The following is an 18,718-nucleotide window of genomic DNA, read 5'->3' on the forward strand; positions in this document are numbered from 1 at the left end:
AAACACGCTTGGGCCGCTAGAGCCTGGGTACAGTTTAGGTATCTTTATGCCTGCGCCTACGAGTAGATGAACAACTTGGCCCTTTGCATGATTTGATTTATCCGACTACGGACACGCAGTTCCGAGCCAACTCCAATGCTGCATCACGACCGCAGGCACTGCATCCTATCTCATCTCATCACTCACTCACTCCCATCATCAGCTGCATCACAACCACCACTGTCCGGTTTGTCTTCAACCTTTTGATTGTGGATCGACTTGTCCTCGTCGATATGCATGCGTTGTATTACTGATTAGCACCATTGCACTCGCAATTCTTTCCTGTACATGTACGTGATGTGATGCCCCTTTGTCCTGGAATCGCACCTATGGTATCTGTGCTGATTCATCTTTTTAGTACCTTTTGTTGTTTGGCCCGGACATGGCTACTACCTTGGAGCCTTCGCACAGCCACCCACGCATTGTCGCCTCTTCCAACGAAAAGCTCGGTCATTGGTTTCCGGCCATGAGACCAGATGATCTCGATGAGATTCCAGACTCTTCGCCTGTCGATACTGGAGCGCCGACGATGGGAATAACGCCGCCATTTCCCAGAAACTTAGATTCTCTACCAATCTCGTCTGATGTGCAATCGCAACCACAAGATGAAGTCTTCTTTCAAGAGCAGGATTCCATAACCTCAGCAAATACAGCCCCTTTATGGACCTCAGAGCCCCCCTCGAACGGCGGGGCAGGCGATGAACTCCCGTCGGATGATGACGATGAGCGACTGGACCCTGCCTGGGGGATTAAACGGATGGATTCTACCCAGATTCTCCAGACTGTAAATCGATCGACCACTTTCCCAGACTTCGGATTGCCAACACCTACTGAGCCCTCTCTCGGGAGCGCTTTTCCTGGCGTGTCTGAGAACAGACAAGCAGAACATGAAGAGACAGATATCTTGACAAAACCTATCCAAGACGATGCGTATACTATAGAGCCCCAGCAGACTCCATGGCTGCTTCAGGAAGAGCAGGACTTGGTTCAAGAACAACCCCCCTGGACAATATCGGAACAGTCGGACCCAGACACTGAGCTAGCAGAGCGCTTTGATGAAGGGATTCCTCTTATCCAGACCAATGATAGTAAAGATAAAGAGGTGGAAGCAAACGTGGAATCAAACCCTTGGAGTTCTGAGGCCCCTCAAGACGAAACCGGAATTGAAGATGGATTCTTCTCTGGTCTAAATAATCTGACCTCCAATTCAACACAACGCAAACCGCTGGAAAGGAAATCTACTGCCCAAGTCTTGGATGCCCTGGATTTCGAGAGGCCTGCTAGATTAGACTCCCCAGCAATTCTGGAGAATACCGAGACGTCTTTCTTCGAGCAACTCCATAATGAACCAGCGGACGAAAGTCTTGTCTCTCAGCCTCCCGCGACAGAGGAGGTCGATGCAATGTGGGCAGCTGCACTTGAGGATGACGAATTTCTCGTTGAGGATGCTGACGATCTTCTGCCTGATTCCGAACCTGGGTCGCCCTCATCATTCATGGCTTCTCTTCGGCGCGATGGACTGACAACAGTACCAGAAGACCAGCCGACCTCAGCGAATGCCACCCAAGCCCATCAATCTTCTCCGCGTCGACAGAATTCCTTCAATCCATACGCGCCACATCAACCCCTGGTTGCCGATATGCTACACATGTCGCCCGATCCTACAACACACAACAATTTGGGCCTGATTCGTCCCGGTCTTCCCCAACATGCGCTATTCGGCGCCCAAGGCCAACAAAGACCAGCAGCACCACAACCAATGAAGAGCTTTGTTGACCAGTCAAAAGATGGGTACAAGTCACCGTACGATCTCCCCGTAGATATCACAAAATCTAGGAAACGGGCAGCAGCTCCACATGCTGTTCAAACCAACAAGACACTTCCACCTCCGCCTCGAAGTAGTAGCTTATCTGAAAAACCACTCCAGTCTCCTTTCAATCCGCCCTATCAACAAAACTCAACGGCTCATCCTCCCTCATCCACCTCTGCAGCACCTGTTGTCTCCCGAAGTGTGTCAGCCTTTACACCTCCATCGAAACCACCTGTTACGCATAAAACGACGGGATCAGGAAGCTTTTTCGAGGAGCTGCCGGCCGTTTCGAGACCGCGACCCGTGAGTAATCAAGGCCGCTATACTCCTCAGCAAACCGTCGTACAACCTCCACAGCTTCCACCACCTAGTCCACCCTACAAGGGCACTGTTGCAGAACCACCATCTCCACCACGTGCATCAGATCCATATGCTGCGTATCAGTTGCAGCCCCCCGAGCGGCTCGACCCTTATGCGAATATCTCTTTGCAGGCCCCTCTTCCATCACCGTCTACCACAAATGCCCGCTATTCTCCCGCGCCGCCAACAGCTCAACTTGGTGCACGCTCAGGTCCTTCTCCTCGTTATTCTCCAGCACCGCCCACCCAGCCATCATCGTCAACTCAAGGCAACCGATATGCCTCACAGCCAGTTTCCACTCCGCAAGCACCGGCAGCAGCGCCGCCAATAAATCGATATGTCTCTCAGCCACCTCCAAATGCCTTACCGCCATCCAACGTTCTGCCTTTCCAACCTCGTACATCTAGCCCATTGGCAGTTCACAAAAGATCAACAGATGAGACCAATGCAGGCATTCCTCCCGCTATCACTGGCATCCCAAGACCCGGAATGGCTGGTCGACAGAGTTCTCATAATCTGAATTTCACTCCCCAATCTACAATCAATCCCGAAGGTGCTAATCTCTCGTCATCAACACTGTTGACGTCTCCTCCAAAGCGACAAGCAGTGGAAGCCCTTCCACCTCCCCGCAGGTCACAGACGCAGTCCCCATCGAAGCAACGCCCCCAACCTTCGTTTCAAAACTTGATCAGCGATTATCCCAACCGCCCAGCTTCGGCTTATGGCCAATCCTCACCCAGCAAGTCTTTCGCGCAACTGGCATCAGATCCACCAGCAAGAACGAAATCGTTCGCCTCAAGTCTAGGTACAGAACTGGATTTCGTGCGGCCCGCCGACGATAGTCAGTTTGATCCCTTGGAACGCTGGAAAGGCGCCCCTTTGATAACTTTTGGATTCGCCGGGACGTTGGTGACTTCCTTCCCTAAACATGTTCCAAGATATACCACGGGAGTTGCAAGACCTCAAATCAAGGCCATGCCAGGGGAATTTGTCGTCCGCCAATTGAAGGATCTCATAACCCAGAACGAGCTGATCAACAGCTTTCCCGGCCCTTTGCGTGGCAAGGCAAAGAAGAAGGATTTACTTTCCTGGATGGCCTCCTACATATCGGGGCTGGAATCTTCTCAACCCGAAAACGACCCACATCAGTCGCCGATGGATTCTCACAGGCGCCACCACGAGAAATTATTGCTCTGGAAGATTGTTCGTGTCCTTGTTGAGAATGATGGATCTTTGGAAGGTCCTGCTCTGAATGCTGTGAATGTGATTCTTTCACCAGAAGTTCACGCTGTGGATGATACAACGGCTAGCAAATATCGTACCGATGAGCAGATCACTGGAATATATCGTCCATCAGGAGGCAATGCACGTTCAGACTCGGTCGATCCTCTGGCTGCAGAACTCCTTCGCAAACATCTTCTTGCAGGTAATCGCCAGGCAGCAATATTTCATGCCATGGACGCGCGCTTGTGGTCACATGCGTTGATCATAGCATCTACGATGGAGCGCTCTGTGTGGAGTCAAGTCGTCCGAGAGTTTGTCAGACAAGAAGTAAAAACTATTGGAACCAACGCCGAATCCTTGTCGGCTCTGTATGAAATCTTTGGGGGCAATATTGAGGAGAGTATCGATGAACTTGTCCCACCCTCGGCCCGTGCTGGACTTCAAATGGTAAGCAAGGTGGATAGCTTAGGCCCGACAAAGAATGCTCTTGATGGGCTGAACCATTGGAAGGAGACACTCAGCCTCGTCCTAAACAACCGGGCACCTGGTGACCACCAAGCTTTGGCAGTCCTTGGTAAACTACTCGAAGACTATCAACGCATCGAGGCTGCACACATTTGTTATCTATTTTCGAGATCTCCTGCTAAACCCGTCATCATGGGCGGCATTGATGATGCTCAGGCTGACATTGTATTGCTTGGAGCCGATCACAAGACGCGGCCATCTGACTTTATGCGCAATCAAGAGGCTGTTATCCTCACTGAGATTTACGAGTTCGCCACCAACGTGCTTATCAGTGGATCTACGCCGGTAAACATGCCACATCTCTCCGCCTTCAAGCTACAGAAGGCAGGCATTCTTGCTGAAAATGGAATGAAATCAGAAGCCCAAGCTTACTGTGAGGCGATAGCTTCCATGTTCAAGTCGAGCACCAAACTATCTCCTTACTATCATTCATTGTTCCTGACACAGCTGGACGACTTGTCTGCGCGACTGAAGCAGACTCCAATACAAGGGTCGGCTTCTTGGATCGGGAAGCCCAGCCTCGAGAAAGTCTCTGGGTCTGTGTGGAACAAGTTCACCACTTTTGTTGCCGGTGACGACAGCGATGCCGAATCCAAAGGATCCGGAAAAGATGCGGCTGAGGCAGGGCCATTTGCCAACGTATCCGGCACACCTTCTCTGAGCAGAACTGGGTCACAGTCTGATTTATACGGATCGTACCCATTGGCATCGCCCCCAGCCGTCTCCAACACCATTGCTGGATCCAGATACGCGCCAAATGGAATTCACTCTCCCCGTTCTTCTTCTGAACTGACGCGAGGCCGACCATCTTTGGACTCGCAAAGATCTCCACCAGCAACGTCACATCTAAACTCTAGCCGACAGTACGAACCCGTCAATATGCTGCAACAAAACCAAATGGTCCAACCTCTAAACCCATATCAGGCCCTTGCCGCAGCCTCCCCACCTACCAACTACCCACAAAGCCCTCCAGGTTCTTCTTACTTGCCAAATAGTGTGACTCAGCTTGTCCAAGATATTGCTCCTCCGGTGCATCATGAGCCTTATGCTCCAACTCCACCAGCTGAAGACACCGTCTCTCTGGCGTATGGACACAACCCTCAGTTCCAACAGCATGGCCAATTCGGTTATAGTGAGTATGAATATGCCGAACCACCTCTAGAGCAAACTCCGCCGGTACAGGACGAAGTAGCTGATGCAGGTTATGCTCCACCCGCCCAGTCATATGGGTACGAAGCCTCTGCTGAAAATGGCTACATACCATATGAACCAGAACCTGAATCACCTGAGGAATCGAAGCCCAAGAAAAAGTCTTTTATTGGCGATGATGATGATGACTTTCCACAAGCAACGCCAACAGCTCACCGAGGTTCCCAAGACGATGAAGCCGATCGCAAGCGTGCCAATGATGCCGCCGCGGATGCTGCTTTCCGCGCAGCAGCTGAAGCAGATGCGAACCGTGAGAAAGAAAAGATGCAAGCAAAGAGATCTTCGTCGTGGTTTGGCGGCTGGCTGGGCGGAAAGAAAGCCCCCGAAGGCCTCGATTCGGGTTCAAGCAAATCCGCAGATGCGAAAGTGTACAGAGCTAATCTCGGCGAGTCAAAGATGAAGTTGTACTACGACAAGGAACTTGGCAAATGGGTGAACCCAGACAATCCAGACGCAGGAGTGAAGACTGCAACACCTCCACCGCCTAGAATGGGAGGTACACCTGGACCTTCTAGCGGACCTCCTAAATCCGTCGGGTCTGGACATGTTACCAGTTCGAGTTTACCTAATGTGAGTATGGGATCTCCGTCTTTGCCAGGTAGCAGAGCGGGCACCCCTGCTAGTGGTTCTATGATAGGTGTACCAGCTGCACCTTACTCGGCTGGTCTATCTGGCCCACCAAGTGCCGCAAGCACACCACCACTCGGGCTGGCTCCAACATCCCACCCTGGTCTTGCTGCTCTTGTACCACCACCTAGGCCAGGCTCACGCCCAGGAACGGCAGTGAGCAATGCCAGCAGCATTGATGACCTCATTGGGCCACCGGGTGGCCGTAAAGGAGCAAAAAGCACGAAAAAAGCAAAAGGTCGTTACGTCGATGTCATGGCGCAATGAGGCAAATAGATGAGGGATGAGTACGAGTGCCGTACGATTAGATAATTGACAATATTGATGTATAGTAATAGCCTGGAATATGGAAAGCGTGACAGTGTAGATATTTAAATGTGATCAATTACTTCTGCTACGCCGAAGACGCGCAAGTGCGTCAAGGGTAGCATTTATCTGTAGCTCTTTCTATAACTCTTGAAGATGAGTCTTTGTACTCAGTGGCTTCATAGGTAATTCCCAAAGAACATACCAAGACATTAGGTTATATTGCTGTCAGGTCGGATCTAATAAGCAATTGAACTCGTTTAGAAGAGAGATTTTTGAAGGGAAGAAGAGAATAGCAAAACAACCAGATAGATAATATCGGCATAACGGATCGAACTCAGGCCTGCACATTGTCAAAAATTAAATTGGTTCCTCATATGTGCATTTTAGCACCTTAGTGACTGCAGTCACAATCAGGCGGGATGGAAATGACCTGCTGTAATTCCCAGCGTCCATTCTGCAGGGCCCTCCCACCAACCACTATACATTGAGGCCACAATGCAGCAGGTCACACCTAAAGAACATTTTCCTGACTTAATGTGGGGGACATTTCCAAAGCTTTTATTAATATAGGTTTAGTGGTGAAGTGAAGTATTCCTTGTCTCGCTCCAGCCTCATACAGCCTCGTGCAGCCTCGTGCAGCCTCGTGCAGCCTCGTGCATGACTAATGATTGTCCCCCACACACGTGACCCGCAGTGATCGAGTCTGATTCAATCTCCCACCGGATTTCGAAACACCAGACTTCAGCTCATCTACAGAGAGGCACCAGATGCTCACAATCCTGTCACCGGCGCATGAGTCTGGGACGAAATTTCGAGAACTCATCTACCTGAATTGCTCCGTCTCAGACTGAGCTGCATATCGATCATCTTCAGAACCAGACTCTCCCAACCAGGCATCATGGCATCCTACCTCTCCTACTTCACCTCCAACAATAACGCATCCAGTGCCCCTCCATCCTCACACGGGGGAACACCACAACCATCGGGCTCGACATGGTCTAGCACCTTTTCCTCTCGCATAGCGACGCTTCGGAAGGCATTGACGAAAGACTCTGAGGACGACGACCCAGACAATGAAGATTGCTCACACATATCCAACGTACTGCGTGCCTATTACACCGAAAAACAAAGAGCGCTTCCTGAGTGGCTTCCTCCGGACCCAAAACGACCGGTTGCTCCCCCTCCACAACCACAAGGGTCTTACGGCCAGTACGGTAATGCGTACGGTGCTGGGTATGGGGCTCAAAATACACACGCGCGAGGCCCATCCGGCGGACGGGGAGGGGGGCTCTCCGACCTGTGGGATCCTGCCCCAGCTGTGAGTGCACCACCTCCACAGAGTCTCCGAGCAGCTAGACCTACACCTCAATCACTCCGGTCCAACGACTCGTTACGGGCACAATCACAATCTCAGTCTAGTGGTAGCGGACAAACGACGCCTTATGGTGCTACACTGGGGGCAGCCCGACCCTTGCCAAGTCAGCGAGCTGGAAGTTATCAGACTGCGAATCCAGTTGCGAACCAAGCAGGAGGCCTAGGCTCACGTGATCGTCTTCGTGCCCGCTTACAAGGGGGCGGAAGTGGACGGAGCAGTCCTTCGGCGGGTCTGAATAGTGGTGGGAGCAGTGGAAGCCAGCAATCCTATGGAGGATCTGGTGGAAACTATGGTACTCAAAATCGGGGCGGTCCATCACAGCCGTTTGTTTCCGCATCTGAACCTTGGGCGACCAGTGACCCATACTCTTACAGCGGTAACTACGACGATGGCGGGCTCTCTAACACAAACCAATACGGAAACCAAGGCCACCGACAACGGCCTGGGGGACCAAGATAAATCAAACGCCTTAGGGCTGAGAGCTTTTCAGGTGGTAATTCAGGTGCTTCAGCCTCGCAGCCATGGCCTAAAGTTCATGGCAGCAGAGCCTTCAGTATCTGAGAATTGGACCCCAACCTGAATCTCGCCTGGAGAAGTGTTTTCTACGTTGGGACAGAAGTGTACCCGCAGAGTCAGCAATTTGACGCCATCAGGCTAGCCGTCCTCCAGGAATGGAGATGGGCGTTTCAGGTACAGACAGATCTGGATGTGGACAGCGAGAGAAATCTATTCTTTGGGAGGAAGAGAAGCTTGAGCTCAATCCTACTCGGGCCATGCCAGCCTCAAATGGGGAAGGTTGATGCCCTGGACCTCGCGCACACCGAAAGGCAGACCATGTGGTTCAAGGGGAAGCGTAACGTTTTCGGCAATCTTCGATCCCCAGCGTCGAATAAAAACAGTATGTGGCTGGTAGGTGGTAAGCATCTTGGCAGGTATTGGTTCAATAAGAAGTCATTTTGGGCCAGAATGGACCCAGCCTGGGGCCAGATATAGGGCAGAAAGTGGCAGCAGGCAGAAATGGGAGATTATCAAGATCACCAATATGCCACTGGCGCAATGCTCACTCACGGGCTCAGCGACATAGCCTCAGATCCGGAGAGGCTGAGGTTGTGCACCCCACTGATTTAGGACTAGCTTCGGTATAGTCGGCCATCTGCGCTTACTAAGCTTGGCATCCGGTCGTCTCCTAGCACCGCTAGCCTTGCCCCGGCTTGCTTCGAACAGTGTGTTACTTCGGTCAATTTGGTGCTTCCATTGTTCCTTCCAAAGCTCGCTACTACTAACCATTCTCCACCCTAGCTAGCTCATCATTGTAGACTACCTCCTCCTCCATCGACCCAATGATGGTACAGACAGCCACGATCTTCCACCTGGCTTGCATGGGTGGCCTTCTGCCCAAAACTCGTCCCAACCATTAGGAGAAGTAGTTGAGTGGTGTAGATTGACCGGCGAGAAAACGACATACTCTGCTTCTGGACTTTGTACCAACTCGGCATTTTCACTAGTCATACAAATACTAGTCTGACAACTACACTGCTCCCCTTTCCATTGCAATAATTCGGCCCCCAAACCGTTGTCCTGTCTTGTTCACCATGATCTTTTCTTGAACAGACAGAGCCCAGCGACCTTGACCTTGTCGTGGCTACCGTGACATTCTGGGAAGGAGTATTTTGCTATTACTGAGCAATCGTGATCCATGCTCTCGGCGTCCGGCACGTGGCTGGCCACCCACCAGCAACCTTGTGCCTTGCTTGGCCTATTGTCCCACTCCTCTCAGGCTTTTTTCAGACCGCATTACCCAGCGACACTAGCACCATTGTTTGCTGAGCGGCTCTGTGGTTTGAGGCTGAGAGACCGAAAACCTTTTGCTATTGCTGTGCTCACTATCCCTCGTACTTTCACACGTTAGATCGACATGAAACCATAGCTCCATTCTTTTTTGATGATCCGATCGGAAGATGACATCCCCGCCTGGCCGCAAACCCGCCTCCATTGTTGGTGTGGCGTGTGAGGGTCGGTTTTCTTTTCGATGCCCTTACATTGGGGCATCGGAGGGCAGTAGTAGCACAGGGAGTCACAAGGAGAGCGAGCATTGGCAGTGAACCGGGCAGCTGCGAAAAGGAAAGCCACCTTCTAGCGGAGACGCTTCTTCCCGGTATTCAGAATAGAATAGTTACGCCTTTCAGGGCTTGGTGCACGAGGACAGGTTCACTAGTATGGTAGGGCTACTTTGTTGTATACGGTCTCTGGAGATACACACACGAGGTGCGGTCTAGCGAAGCTCCTCGTGGGCCACTTCGGCATCATCACCTCACCATACCGGGCACTAGGAGACTATCTGGGACCAAAGACGAAAAAGACATATTAGTAGTCACTAGACCTGCTTTCCGGAAACCACACACTCACACATACTGCATGTGTCAGCCTGCTTTCCATCTCTCTTCGGATCGTTCCAGTGTATGCGCGAGTACGTGTACGTCTGCGTGTGTGTGCATCGATCGAGTTCTGAAGAGAGTCGCTCCGACCACCACCACCACCCACACCCCCCCTTTTTGTCTCTTCCCATACTCCGGATTGTCACATTGCCCGGAATCGAACATCTACACATTGCCCAAGTCCATCGTTTGTTCTCGACTCATCATTCTTGGTTGTTGCGTTTCCTGCGGTCTTACTAAGTGTTGAACCACTGGCATAGACTCTTGGTTTGTCCCCTACTCTCGGATCCCACCTATCTTCCACATTCTTCATTCTTCTTCAAGTGTGTGATCGGCCCTGCTGGTTCTGTGGTCGTGTCCATTGGCGAAATAGCGTCTTATATCATCACGATTACTCAAATTCGACATCACAGCAAACGCCCCCTACAGAAGTGTCCGATTCTGCTTCCAGTGAGAGGTCTCGTTTTTTCCCTCTCTCATCTTTCCTTTCTTGCTCGGGTGACACACACACACATACACACGCACGCACACTCACACACGAACAGAAAACGAGTCGGTCTATGGACCATTCGTCCCGTCAGGACAGAGACCGGAATACTACAAGAAGGGGCTCGTCTCGCCACCACCACCACCACCATCAAGACGACCGAAGATCTGAGTCTGCCAACACCCTCGACACCTCTCTGCCACAACATCCAGCTGCTGGTCGGACGCCTTCCTACACTTCAGCATATTCCAGCTCGACTCCTTTCCAAGCAGGGGAGCAATCGACGTCCCAATATCAAGGACCGTCGTATCCCATCACAGCAGCACAGGCACCAGCACCAGCACCAGCACTCGGATATCAGTCTCCCACTGACTCCACCATGTCTCGACACGCATCGTCAGGACAGCAATATCAGCTCGTCTCCCCTGGCACACCAGCTGATCCTCGAGCCATGAGCCAAGTTAGTCCAGGCTTTATTTTTGTAATATTTTCTATGTTTGCGATTGGCGATTTCCCCCCTGGCCTTTGGAGCTTTCCCCTGGCTCCTGTGCCTTTTCCTCTTGTTCCCCCACCTATCTCTCCTTTCATCTCTCGCTTCTCGATCTCTTTTGTCATCTCCTTATCTTTTGGTTTTTGTTCTTCTTTTGGAATGAATTTTATGGATAATCTTGATGCAAAACGGGCTCAAAATATTCCTCGCGCACTCCCGGAAACGTGCATCAAAACCGATCAGGCTAACACTGAGATTTCTGTGACAGAACAACAAGGATCAGCTGATCCAATCGCTCCGAACACACCGCGTCAACACAATCACAGAGCTGCGCCGCATTGAGAAGATCTTTGCTTACCTGGACTCGGCCGAGGTGACCGAGCCTATGACCACGGCGTGGGCGCATTACGTCAACTCCAACAACCTCCTGAACGAGCTTCGCGGCTTGACCAGGACGTACCCGTTCAGCTCGGAATGTTTGGACGAGGCAAAGGCTATGGTCGTGCGCGATCCCAGCAGCACCCGCAGCTGGAACTACTGCTGGCTAGTGCTGGTCAAGATGGAGAAAGAGTAAGCCGAAGCCCTACCCATTTCTGACCTAACCATGCACAGCTCCAGGCAGGCGAACGGATACGCATTACATACGCAACGGCAATTTGCTGCTGCGGGTACTTTTGCTTTCCTTTCGCCACCCTGGAGTGGGGGGGGGAATATGTAATCATTGGGGAAAAGGGGCAAGGAAAAGGCAAAAGGCTGACCATTTCGATTGCTTTTGAAACTTTAGGAACCTTGTCACCAAGCACGCGCGAGCCCTGGCGTCCAAGGCTAGCACCTGGGGTGGTCGACGACCGACGGCCACGGAGTTTGAGAAGCTAGTCAATGCCTGTGTGGCGGAATGGACCCGAGCTCTCAGGCAGATGCTCAAGCACTGGGATAAGCCACCGAGCACGACTGGAAACTGATCGCGACGCAGACCGATACGACGGCGGGAGAGGGAGAAGGGAAGATCACCCCTAGACGGGTAGTAAGTGAGTTGGCGTGCGCATCTGAGTGAGATTCTTGTCGACGCAAGCATGCAGGTATGCAGGTCAAGAAGCCGGTCTTGAGATGGAGGAGTCAGTTAGTCGTTTAGTTGCATTTCATTGGCATCGGTCAGGACCGAGCGGAGAGGCGAAAAACAAGACGATATCAAAATGGAATACAGTGGAAAGAGAGTTTGTTCAGGCCGTCTGTCGCGGCTTCTTTTTGGGCGGACTTGATGGAGCGGCCACCAGCGGTTGATTGTTTTCGCCACTGAACAGGCACCCTGCTTACGGAATTTGGCGACACGTGGAACTTTTGGGGGAGCAGGGTTGCATCGAGATGATGGCTTTTGTCCTCGATCCCGTCGATGGCCATGTGCCGATGCAGGGTGTTTTGTTGGATGAAGGGAAGAAGGCAGCTGTTTGTGTGAGAAATGAGCGCGATGAAGGAGGAGAGGACAGGGCCTGGAAATGGGATGGATGGATGAGGAGAATGGTGGACGCCCAGGCGAATTGGTTAATTCGCAGCGGACCAGGGGCCCGCGTCTTGGTGGGATCCTCTGAGGGAGTGGGACCAGCCCTGGAGGCTCCAGTGGTGCCATTGGACGGGTTTTTCCCAAATAGGCAATGGACAGGATAGTACGAGGTACCGAGTACTCTGGGGGGCCTTGAGCATTTCCGGAAGCTTGGACTGGGTCGACGGTGAACATCTTGGATGGTACGAGTATTTGGGCAATGGGGGACAGGTCTTCCTCGACGGAAAATGGGCGGCGTTTTTACGGGGAGCCGGAGAGCCAGCGAAGGATGGATCTCCTGCATCTTCTGTTGCTCTTCTTGTTGCATCTCTCGCAACTACCTCTTTGGGTTTGTAGAAAACCTGTATGTCGCTCTTTCAAGGTGTGCTATTTTGGAGTTGGGTTTTGGGGGAGTTTTTTGGCTTTTGGGTAAATTTCCGACACTGGGCAGACATCGCTCCAATGCTGGCGGGAATACAGATTGGGTATGTGGTGGGGGACAAATCGGGGATCGTCTTTAGAACATGATTGATCGCGATCATTTCCTCTAGTCACATACTAAGTAGGAAATGGTAGGGATCCTCCTACAAGCGAGGGTGCAGGATACATTTAGAATCATGGAGTTCCGAATACCGCATTGCATCTCCGTAGCCGTGCGGTTGCCGATGCCGTCGCCGTTGCGATCGCGACTGATTAGCATCGTGTGATAGACTTCGGTGTCATCTTGTCATGTTGTCCATCAAGGAAATCAGAAGTCAATGCAGTAACCATTTAGGCTGGTGGGTAGGGCTTAGCCTTGGATTGCACTGAATTGCAAGATACTACCATCGTACGAACGAGGTTGAAGGGCCGAACAAGGACTTCGGTCAGGAGTAATCCCACATCGGCTGCCAAAGGCATGGCGCTTATGTTCGATCCATTCGCCAGGTGAATGTCATGACCCGCACTGTTCGCTACGTTTGGCAACCGTGATGCTATCTATCAGACAGATACTAGTACTGTGACGATGACCTGGGTCTAGACTGGGCGCAGCACATCGTGAGTCAGGCAGACTATCCAAATGGTTCTTTCATCTGCTGATCTGGATTGGTAGTCACAAGAAGTCTACAAGTGGTAATTGTTTTGAAGCGTATGACATCACTCTGTAGCCGAGTAAGATCTACGACCACACACTGGCATCTCATCTCGCCTTTACTCTTCGCCGGTCGATCGCCATAACAATATGAATCATCAAAAAAGTCTGGGCTGGATTCATGTCGATCGACCCACGAACTCTAAACCGAACACCTGCACCTGCCTGACAAACCTCATCATGCTTGGGGATGTTCTGGGCCGGAAAAACTATATTCTGATTTCCGTCGGTCAACGAGCATTGGCTAACTCGCACATCGATGGCCAGGGCTGAGGGCTGGCTGGAAGATCGGAACGAGAAGGTCAGGTATGTTCACGGGTCTGAATGGTGGGTCACATTTGACTTGGGCGGAACGGCGCGAGGGCCATCAACTCGGCGTCAGTCAGCAAACATCGTATTCAACCGTGCTTGCAACCGCGGCACGGAGGCATGATTTCTAGTTGCGATTGGCTTCATGAGGCACCATTCTCTACATGTGTTGGCGCGAAACTCGGGATTGTTTATTTGCTTGAAATGTGCACCAAACGCAGTGCTGAAGCTCATTTACAAGCCAAATGAGGATGATGCTGCTACCGGAAATGGCAACTTTGCTCTTGGATCACCTGAGGAGGCAGGGGTCGCGCACCAAGTACGTCTAGTCAAATGGTACCTGCCTCAGATATTAGGAAGGAAGTCGCGAACAACGATCGTCACGGTGTTCTCGCATCCGGTTCCTGGGTGATGAAGACGGGATGCTCATGGTTCAGTGGAAGGAATGCAACGGGATACCAAGGTAGGGTTAGGGCAATCCCCAATTCTGGACTCGGTAGCTTATGTCAACCGCGACCACATGCCTTGTTCGGCGTGATTATCTAATCCACGGTTATTCGGCAGGGGCTCGGACACTCAAGACTGACATCCACGTTGCCGAGGCGTTGCGCTGGTATCATGATTGATCGAGCCAAGATGCAATGTCGGATGGTTTGGGAAAATGGTAGCGAGGCTCACGAAGTGGTGCAGGTGATGGAATTCTATCCGGAGTATGTCGACGAAATCACGACGATTGAGAAGAATTGTCCTGGTTTTTTGGACGGTGGGAGTAAATTGGAAATAGAGAAGAAGCTACAAGAGCAAGTGCTGATTAATTGGTTTCCTCAAATGGAACGAGGCTGACGGGTCGATTGGTTGTGAATTGCCCACCTTTTCCCAGATTCAGTAACACACAATGACTAGTCCGAGTGGCGCCGGCCCTGCTTAAAACGCCTTGGCGCGACTGACGAGCAGTACGAGAACGAGGAGCTCCTGCCGACTTCAAAGGTCGTGATCGTGACTTCCAAGGTCCATCGCAACTGCCTCCGCGACTCCGAATACGCGCCGGCCATCTTCGCCTCCACGGGCTACGGTTGCACCTGCCCTGCTCGTTTTTGGCCTAGGCTGCTTCGACTGCATGGCACTGACACAGAGTTTCTGGAACTTCGATGAGCCTCACACCATACAACTGGAGACTAAGTCGACCTGAATCCGTATCTCACCAGCATCGAGAGACGGAAAATGCTGCACCATCTATCATCACGAGGCCACCACCATCATTACGCCTATCAAGCCAGCATACGACGAGCCTAAGCCGAGGACAGACATTGTTGGCTTGTCCGCTATTCGGCAAGCCGAGGTTTGAGTCTGTCCAGAACGCACATCAACACTTTGAGTTTTGGTGTCTGTATTGCACAAGGCTGGAGAACCCTCTATCCCGCAATCAACCACTCCGGGCTATGCACCCACCTACTCAGAGTGGCAAAGGTTTGCCTCTTCTCGCTAGTCATCCTTATCCCCCAAGGCGAGCACCCAGGAAGTAGCCGATACTGTTTGTACCGGTACTAACCACTACTACTAGTGCTCAATGTTACGGTCATGAGTGCTAGTCGAATCTCCCCGAGAACTTGCTAGAACATTGGATATCGGAGCACTCCTCAAGTCCTCGTGCCTGGCAGGCACCTTCCGTGTTCGCGCGGCCCTGTGCATCTCTTGGCCCCCACATTTCCGACCTCGCTGCTACCTCGCCACCTCACCACCTCACAGATGATTCCTCCATCTGACATCTCACCTTTTTTTGGTCTAATCATCAATTTCCCAATAATGATCTTTCAAATCAAATCATCAGTCTCATATGGGCAAAGGGAATGCCGCGGTAATTGTCCTCAAAGGGAAGAAATCATAGATCGACTTGCCTAAAACTGCAGTTTACACCTGCCGATCCTGGCTCTTCAACCAATGCTGACCGTACTATCACCACCGACGTACCATTTCTGCGTCTGTCGTGGCATGACTCCACTACAGGAGTCAGTACTGCTTGACCACAGACCCTTGGGTCCTTGACGTCTGCGCAGAGCCTACATCTCCTGCTCCACGAAAGTACAAAACACCGGCACCGCTAATCCTTGCAGTATCCGTTTCGAGACTGTCCTTACACCAGTTGTGTGCTTGGTCAACAGGTACTCACCGTCTTCCTTCCCACACTCTCAAGGCGGGTCCCGACGAACCCAAAATACGACTCGAAAATGTAGGAATGGTATCCATTTGCTGCTTGGAATGCTTGTGCTAATTGCCTGATATCCCTAGCCACATGAGACTCTACCCAAATCGGGGATCTTCCAATTTTAACATTCAGCCAACCTTGTTTCACGTCGCGTGGGTCCATTTTCCCCAGCACTCTCTTCATCAGCCATGTTGACGCCCTTCTCAATGCACTGGAGCCAGTCAGATACCCGCATACATCCTCCGAATCCTTCCTCGGTGTTGATCATCGTTGACGCTCGGATTCGCTGGCACCTGCTCCCGACCTGTCCACGCTTCCAAAACTTTTCCCCTATAGCATGGTGATTCAGCCGTGGTTGGTAGTATGATACCCAGGCAAGTCAGGTACATCACAGCCTATAATATCCGCGCCTACGCGCAGAGCTAGTGATGAAGCAACAAGTTCGCTACATTGAGGGTGAGGTCTTTGGTTACTCATCTTGCTTTCTTTCTCGCCCATATCGACTTTGGCAGCCGAGTGGGAGTTTCTATTGCAACCGAAGGGGGCCTCAACGAACATGAGTGGAGACCTCCCGAACAAGGATGCTGGACTCCATGTCTCAAGTGCTTACATACACAGAAATTTCACCTACGGTAATGCTGAGCTAAGTACTCCACATCAAAGCCTAATGGCGGTGCGCCTTGAACCAAGCGATGGGAATCGAATACAGACTCTCTTTGAATACGATGTCCCTAGTTCCGCGTTGTCTTTGCTTCCAAGGTGATTCATCCAAAGACAGCGTCACACATTGGTTGGGAACTAGCCCCACAAGCAAGGAGGCCGACACAACGACAAGGGCTTTCTCGTTGCAGGCTCGAGATACGAGGTACATGTTCTTGAGAACGTGAAAACCCGCGCCCCACTCAGGGCTCCTGCACCTTCTTCTCAGTCGTCCCACCATGTCGTCAATCGAACCATCCTACGAAAGATACTGTCTATATTGCTATTGATCTACAAATTACAGCTTCAGGCATAAGATGTAGCCAAATGAGCGAAACGGTGCCTCAAAGGATCCAGCGGTTTCAAAAGCATCGGGGCGACCCGGAATTCGTCTGACAATCTTTGCATGCATTCAAGAACATGAGGACAGAGATCCGTCTCCTGAAACGGGTATCGCTACTGCAGGCTCTAAAGAGTACAAGGGTGGGATAACGATTGCGGACTCTCTACCTACCTCTGCGCCCAACCTACAAAGTCTGATTGGGGCTTCACTTACCTTGGTGTGCAGGTGTCTGCACCCACTTAGTAACAATAGCTCTACTTTTCTTGCTTCCTCGCCGCTCAGGATACACGCATTCACCTCGAAATGCATGCCGCGCTGAGTCATTCCTGCTTAGGCATACCAAAGTGCATGAATGAACATGATCACAGGGTTGACTTGTTGGCCCTAGCTGTGAGCCTGGGCTCTGCAAATGCAAAAAGGAGATGGGTCTCTCACAACTCAAGCAAGCCATCGACCCAACCAGACCGCTCTCATGTTCGGCATATTTGCTCTAGAGTGGAACTGAGGCCATTCACTCGGCTTTTTCAAAGATAAGCCTGTCTGTGGAGCACATCAAACTTTGCATACTGGCTAATGTGCCGACTGGATACACCATCTACCTAGCCTGTCATGCTCAGGCGTACAAATTAATTCAAGCTTGGAAAGTCTACGACAAATGACCTTTCTTGTTCTGAAATTGGCCAATTGCAAGATTGAGCATTCCCTGATTGCGAAACTTTGGGTCATAATTACACGGTCTCAAGTCAAATGGGCCAAGCAGGTGAGATAACCCACCACAACCGCCTATTAGTTTCTATTAGTTCGGTGGAGAAACGAACAAGACAGTCAGCGTGCTCAATGCAGGCTCCGAATGGTGATAGGTATTACGAATATTGAAACTAATGTTGGCCATTAATTTGTCCCATCTCGTGAGGCAGCAAGAAACCATCCACCCGGCGGACCACAAAAAGAACTCATGGAGAACTAAAATGATGCTGCCCTACAAGGTGACTATGCAGTATGAACCTTCCTGTTCTGACTCGCTCATCATTATCCAAGCATTAACAAATAAGCATGTCCAGTTTGATTGAATCCACAGCGCTGGGCATTCGACACCAGAGAACCGATGTTCCACAAGCGGTACCGGCTAAAAACTCTGAGATCCACTATTCTTAAGTACACTGACATGGGTGACAATGAAGTCTGGATATCGACTCGGTGGGTATGCTATGGATAGTCTTCCAGAACTGTAAGCTACACACCGAGAGAGCCTCCGATTGACCAGGGTTTCCCTTTGATCAGTCTTAAGTCTGCTGAGCTCAGAGCTCGTACTGTACTGAGACTCACTGCTCCACCTTCATCCCAGACTTGAGTCAGGGATGCATTCGCTCCTTGACTCGGCCTGCACGTCGCTAAAAGGCAGAACAATTGATTTGGCCATTCAGTGATTGTGGAGAGACCCATCAATTGCAGCACACTAGGACGTCCATGCTGTTGGCCTCGACCTTGGCTCTCCAATGGCATGATCAAGGAAACAGAGATCTTTCGTCGTGAGGGACTCTGTTCGCTTTAGACGAACAGGACATGTCGTATTCTCGCTAGCGTCGAGGAGCTTTGAGGGACTAG

General features: G+C 51.3%; 3 protein-coding genes across 3 annotated transcripts; all 3 read left to right on the forward strand.

Annotated features, from left to right (window-relative positions):
• Nucleotides 1-421: 421 nt before the first annotated feature.
• LTR84_000893 (uncharacterized protein) lies at nucleotides 422-6,061 on the forward strand (the record flags this gene model as incomplete). The annotated part of the gene is made up of 1 exon (XM_064844522.1): nucleotides 422-6,061. One exon carries the CDS (start codon nucleotides 422-424, stop codon nucleotides 6,059-6,061), a length of 5,640 nt encoding a protein of 1,879 aa, XP_064712382.1.
• Nucleotides 6,062-7,001: 940 nt separating this feature from the next.
• LTR84_000894 (uncharacterized protein) lies at nucleotides 7,002-7,937 on the forward strand (the record flags this gene model as incomplete). The annotated part of the gene is made up of 1 exon (XM_064844523.1): nucleotides 7,002-7,937. One exon carries the CDS (start codon nucleotides 7,002-7,004, stop codon nucleotides 7,935-7,937), a length of 936 nt encoding a protein of 311 aa, XP_064712383.1.
• Nucleotides 7,938-10,779: 2,842 nt separating this feature from the next.
• LTR84_000895 (uncharacterized protein) lies at nucleotides 10,780-11,852 on the forward strand (the record flags this gene model as incomplete). The annotated part of the gene is made up of 3 exons (XM_064844524.1): nucleotides 10,780-10,860; nucleotides 11,159-11,460; nucleotides 11,675-11,852. 3 exons carry the CDS (start codon nucleotides 10,780-10,782, stop codon nucleotides 11,850-11,852), a joined length of 561 nt encoding a protein of 186 aa, XP_064712384.1.
• Nucleotides 11,853-18,718: the final 6,866 nt, after the last annotated feature.

The sequence above is a fragment of the Exophiala bonariae genome (assembly GCF_035927105.1).
Source record: "Exophiala bonariae strain CCFEE 5792 chromosome Unknown scaffold_1, whole genome shotgun sequence".
NCBI classification, from domain to species: Eukaryota; Fungi; Ascomycota; class Eurotiomycetes; order Chaetothyriales; family Herpotrichiellaceae; genus Exophiala; species Exophiala bonariae.